At 43.1% G+C, this 6,143-nt stretch overlaps 1 protein-coding gene across 1 annotated transcript in view; it reads right to left on the bottom strand.

Annotated features, from left to right (window-relative positions):
* baiap2l1a (BAR/IMD domain containing adaptor protein 2 like 1a) overlaps window positions 1-6,143 on the bottom strand; it is a 19,359-nt gene that overhangs the window by 7,956 nt on the left and 5,260 nt on the right. The window contains exons 4-6 of the mRNA XM_025057320.1: window positions 3,194-3,255; window positions 2,050-2,121; window positions 1,359-1,493 (exon numbers count right to left, since the gene is read on the bottom strand). Of these exons, the coding sequence (XP_024913088.1) occupies window positions 1,359-1,493; window positions 2,050-2,121; window positions 3,194-3,255 (269 nt within the window). The remainder of the gene's footprint in view (window positions 1-1,358; window positions 1,494-2,049; window positions 2,122-3,193; window positions 3,256-6,143) is intronic.

The following is a 6,143-nucleotide window of genomic DNA, read 5'->3' as shown; positions in this document are numbered from 1 at the left end:
TCACACAGGCTCTCAGGAGCAGACGGAGGATTATTCTAGTGCTGAGCTTCATCTGCTCCACGCAGCACCGACGCTGTTGTTCCCAGCAGATGATGAAAAAGCTGAGAGCCAGACTCAGACCAGTCAGAACCGCTTTTCACTGAAGTGGTTCATAAATGGTCAAGACATTTGGACCGAGAGTGCACCTCAGTGCTATTTTTAGGCCGAGAGGTAATAGAACATGTAAGGGTCAGTCAGAAACGTCCAAGACAGAAGAGTAACTTTGTGCTGGTTTAGGTGAAATAAACGTAATGATTAACAAAGTCTGGTAAAGCAGAGTGCAGCCCATACTGATGGGCAAAACTTCCAAAGTCACACAAAGTCACACAAGTCGACTTGTGTTGAGATGCAGACAGATTAAGGTTTCATTGGAACTCTGCGTGACTTGTAAACAGCTATAAATGCTTGTCGCTTTGACTTAACTCTCTTGCATTTATTTCTCGGCTTCACTTCCCTCTCTGTTAATGAGAACGTAGCCTGAAAATCACAGCAAACTGAGCAGAGAAGGGATGACATTACAGTCCCTTCAACGTGGATATCAGCTCCATGGCAACAAGGCAATGACAATTAGTAACGACTCTTTAAACAACTTCAAATTCACTGAGCTGCTGATAAATAAGGAGAACAATCAGATCAGAGAGAATTGATTGTCACTGTCTGTCCACGATCTCATCCCTGCAGGTCACTTCATCTCTGGAATTCCAAAAGATGACAAGTGGCTTGACTTTGAATAAGGTGTGAAATGTCCAGTGCAACATTCCTGAACAACAGATTTATCATGGTTGTACCACCAAACCTGATCTGATCATCCTCGTCAGGTGAAACAAAAGAGAAGTAAGAAAAATAATATGTTTTATGTAAGTAAGTAACAAAGTTTCCTGTTCAACACCCAAGGACTTCTGGGAAACTTTCCCCATCTTTGAGTTTCATTGTATAGAGTTTCTAAGTATTATTATTATAGTTATTATTATTTTCTCTGTAGAACATTATCTATCTCAGATAAATGTGGGTCATTAACTGTTCCATTCCTACATTTATTGCCACTGTAAACAACAGCTGTAAAACAGAACCTGAAAATTCACTCCCCTCTGGCATCTGACTGAGAGCAGTGCAGTGCCACACCTGTGGAGTGCTGTCACATTCTCCTCCACGTCATCACACAAACAGAACACTTGTCATAGTCTTATCACGGCCATCGTGGGTGGACTCTGTTTGACAACCATGTCAATGATTGGACCGATGCACTGCCATATTCAGTTGAAGGGAATTTTTAGAGGAAGAGAAAGCTCAGACCCGGAAGGATTTGACTTCAGTCTCACCTCGTTCTCTTTGGTTTCGTACTTGGATGACTGCTTCCCCTGACTTTTCCTCCTCAGCTTCTTCAGGTCTGTCTGAGATCTTTCCAAGCAGTCGTGCTTCATTTTGTGCTCCGACTGGTAGCGTTTGAAGGTGGCCTGTGTGACACACGTGACAACAGAAGCACAAGAGTGAAGGACAGGCCGACAGACCGCGGCCTCGTTCATCAACGTCCGATCGCATTCGTTTCTCCTGCAGAACCAGACTATTTTGTTGAAAAATCATCAAAAGATTGAATGATGATTTTTTTATTTATTTTAAATAAGGCCTTAAATTTGGAGCCGAAAAAGTTTGAAATTTGGAGGCATTACAACCTGTTTGGATTCTTAAAAACACTGCTTTTATTTTAACTTTTCACTCAGTTAAAGACAGAGAAGCCAGTTACCTTTCTAATCCTTTATAAACACCCTTTTTAAAAGAAACCCACCGATGTCTAATACAATAGCTAAGATAAGGGCAGGGGGCATTGAGGGTGAGGAGGGGTGAGGAGGTTTTTTAAGTTTAGAAACAGAAATAAACCAGTAGAATCTGAGTTCCCTTGAAGGGTTTACTTTTTTCAGTTCAAATGTCTGCCTCTGATGCAGCTTTAGCCACGTAATATATTTTCAGTTTGGGGTTTTTTCACCTGTTTGCACTGAAGTGTTGAACACTTACGTTCATGTATTTCACGTCCATCTCTGTTTTCTTCTCCAGCTCGATGATTATCTCTCTGTGAAATCTCTTAAACTGCAGGGAAACAGAGGCAGGGGAGGGGAGAAAGAGGGTTTGTTACATCACCCAGGACTCATGTGATTCTAAAGGCCGCGTGCACTCCAGTCACACAGATCACAAAGATAACAGGAGTGGACTGTTAAGTTTGAAGGCTGACAATTTATTTTCAGCCAAATTACCAACCAAGAAAAGTAGTGAAAGCAGAAACCACGCCACATTTCTTTGCATTTTAGACATGAACGTCACTGACGGTAAAATTAAAACTGTTGTTAGTTCCTTCCACAGCTTTTCTGTGTCACAGGAATCTGAAACATTTCAGCTACAGACAGCAGGAGCTGAAAGCACTGCTCCTTTCTCTTTGAATTCTGTTGTAGCTCTTGCAGCTACAATTTCAATCTCAAAAATGAAGAGAACGAGCTTGAAGGATTCCAAAGGTCCAGAGAGGAGAGCGTGTCTGTTTCGTGAAGGTAAGTGGAGCGGAGCTGGTGCAGTGATGACAGTTAAACACTGGAGAGTGGACAGGTCGTTTGACAGGTGTCTGCTGAACAAAGTCACTCTTTTAATCCTTTAAGTGTTTGTCTACACTTGGATTTGACAGACAGAAGAAGGGACCAATGCTGAGGAGAGGGCAGTTTGGATGAGAGCTGTGCTTTGCTCCTCCTCCTCCTCCTCCTCCCCTTCCTTCTCCTGTTTGGTTGCTGTGGAGTCGATGATTTAAATGCAAAGTCGGTTTTATTTGCCTTTGCCCTATAATATGTTTTAGGAAAGGAAATATAACTCAGATTGAAGTAATACTACAATATCTCTTATATTTTAACTTTTAGCGTACCATGACGTTACAGTAATGGTTCACATGTGTGTGTAAAGTATTTGGGATGGATGTAAACACTGTTTTTACAGCGTTGTCATTGTGTGCTGACTTTATATGTGGGCCAGGTTCTGCTGATGACAGACAGTCTGGATGAATGAGCTTTTGTATGATCAGGTTAAAGCTCCAGGAAAGAGTCTGCCTGGTGGAATCAAATTACTGTTCACTTCACTTCTGCTCACTGTGGGAAAAAAACAAAACAAACGGCAACAGGCTTACGTTTTCTTCAAGTTCGTTATGAATCTTCCTGTGAGTCTCTGCGATCTCCTTCAGAACCAGACCTGGAGACACAGGAGAGACATCATGGTTGGACATCAGAGACCAAACATCTCAGTTGGACACAGTCTTGTTTTTTTGACTTATCTCTACACAGTATTTGAGCAGCTGTCAATGTAACAAATAATCTCTATGAAAGATTGTGCTATTGTGAGGTCACATGACACAGAACAGTCCCCATTCACACACAGGCTACACTGTCAATAATATGACAAAAGGCCCAGAGTCAACACTGTCAATACAACCACACAATGGCTGTTTACGGAGCTGCTCTGTCACAATGTGCTGAGGTCCAGACGGGAGGTTCAGTGTAGGACAACCTTCTGGAGAAAAACAACACATCTGGACGGGGCACACAGTATATGACAGTGGAAAGGTCAAAGGTTAACCATTGTTTTTATTTACGGAGGTCAGTGGTGGTTTTTGTGTTAGTGGCCTGTTGGCACTTTTCTCCTTCAATCTCCCAAAATTTGATTCACACATAAAGAAGAAGTGGATGAAGTCACGTTTGAAGAGAACAACGGCAGTGCTTGAGCAGCTCCACCAGGTTTATATGTTTTTAAATAAAATTAGGAGAAAACTTGACACTGGTACTTGATTCTGGAGCCAGTGAAGGGTTTAGCGCTCTTCAGACATCACACTCCACAGCTCTCTAATGAGTCCAGAGCCTAAACACTCATGTGCTGCACCCACCATTAACCTGGAGAGCACTCTAGTCCACCTCTGGTTTCCCACCAGGGAGAAGTGGGAGGAAAACTCTCACTGCCTCTCTGCTCTGTGAACCCACAAGTCCAGACCTAAAAAAGTTACTTTCTGAGACCCTCACAGTCCTTTATATACTGTGTATATATAGAGTATACAGTATATTTATATTTATATATATATTTCCTCTAGCCAGCATCAATGACAGAGGACGTACTGAACCATGACTCCTGCTGCTGTGTCCTCCTGGTTGTCTAAGAAACAAAGGGAGTCCAAAGGGAGTTTGATCACAGCCCCTCCCTCCTCTGTGCTTCCTCCTCTGCACCATTAAGTATTGATCTCTGTGACATCACTGTGATTACAAAGAGGGAGCCAAATGCAGACTTTCACCTGAGTCACGCTGTTTAGTGGACACATTTCATCACACTGTGGGGCGGGCCTGGTGATGCATCAGCAACCGTTAAAAAAAAAAAATTAAAAACTTCCTCCTAGGATGAAGATCAACAGCCACTGCTGAGCTCTGCACTGACACCGGTGCTGCTGGGACCTGGCAAACAGTGGACTGAGGACTTGTCCTTCAGATGAAGTGGTAAATTAAAAAGGCAGAGCCGAAGGAAAGGTCAGGTCAGGTCAACTGCACCTTAACGAGCCCTGTGTCCTCTGACTCACTAAAGAACTTCGCTGTCAAATAGATAGCTAACACTTAGTGCAGCCTAGACCTCAGTGACAGCAAACAGAGATGCATTAAGGACAGAATGAAAACATCAGAATGTAAACAGTGAAGCTAACTTTGTTCTCAGCCCTGAGTCAATACACAGAACCTTTGGACCGTCCCCCACCTCTGTCCCATGCATAATTTGGAACTTTTTCCTGAGCACTTGCAGATGAACTCAGTGCATAAAACAGATCAGTACCACCAGGATACATGGTGCACCCACAGCAGCCAAAGTTCATGTTTTATAAGCAGTCTTTCCTCTACAGGCAGGGTTTCCTTATCCCAGGATCATATCAGCTGAGCTTACATTAAACAGCAGCAGTAAAAGACCAGGCTTTAAATAGTCTGAAATAGTTAGCAGCACAGAGAGAGAGAGATGGGAGATAAGACGCAGGTGAGACCAGATCAACCTTGGGATGTTGATGTACTTGAAGAACGAGTAGGTGCTGAAGACTTTGTGTAACACTGTGTATCTTATCTCACATCTTTCACAGTGTTTTCACACACACACACACACACACACACACACACACACACACACACACTACAGTCCCTGAACAAAGAATCAAACCTGAACAAAGGTTTTTCTTACAGATTGTTAATGTTTTTGACTTCTGCTTTTTTGATATTTGTTAGCATTAGCCTTTTAGATTTTTTTAGTAGTTTCTGGCTAACTACAACTGAACTAAATACATTTTTATATTCCTATATACTTAGACCTTTGTGTCCTTAATGTTTCGACTTCCTGAGTTCACCTTCTAATCAAAAGGTAAAAAATATTTGGAACCCTTTGATATGAACATACAGTCTGGTGGTTACACGTCAAAGCCACTGACAGAAGAAAACAAAGCAACCCCCCCCCCGCCTGCTGTACTTTGATTCCCAGCCACAGGTCGTCACTTCTTCATGAGACCATCATGCACCTGACTCCATACTTTCAACCAAAGCTGTAAAAAACAACAACTTTCTTCATCATCACGCACGTGTTTCACACCTTGTTAACCTAAACCACAGTGACCTTACAACCCCCCCAACCCCACGCCCCCGCACACACACACACACACACACTCTTGTCTTATCAGCCTCTCCCCTGTCCACACCCCACTCTCAGTTGTTGGGTGTTGAACAAACAGAGCAGCGTCTTAACGACAGCGCTCTCTGTGGCAGGACAAAGGCAGCATTTACCAGCAGGTTCTGATGACCTTCAGAGAGCAATGTTGTTGTAGCAGGACTCAGACCTGGAGACCTGCAGACCTGCAGACCTGGAGTCCTGGGGTACTGGTCTGCAACACTGGGTTATTATGTTTGTTTGCTCAGAGCGGAGGCATGTACGGAGGAATGTAAGGGTTCGGGTCAAAGTTTGTTGATCTGGTCTTTGACCAGGTGCTGCACAGACGCATGGACTGGTTCATCACAGAATTCACAATAAAAGAAAACTGTAATTCAAACAAGAATTTTTGGGAGTCATTCCTGATA

Source organism: Cynoglossus semilaevis, chromosome 8, assembly GCF_000523025.1.
Source record: "Cynoglossus semilaevis isolate Cse_v1.0 chromosome 8, Cse_v1.0, whole genome shotgun sequence".
NCBI classification, from domain to species: Eukaryota; Metazoa; Chordata; class Actinopteri; order Pleuronectiformes; family Cynoglossidae; genus Cynoglossus; species Cynoglossus semilaevis.
This window is presented reverse-complemented; position numbering and strand designations above follow the sequence as displayed.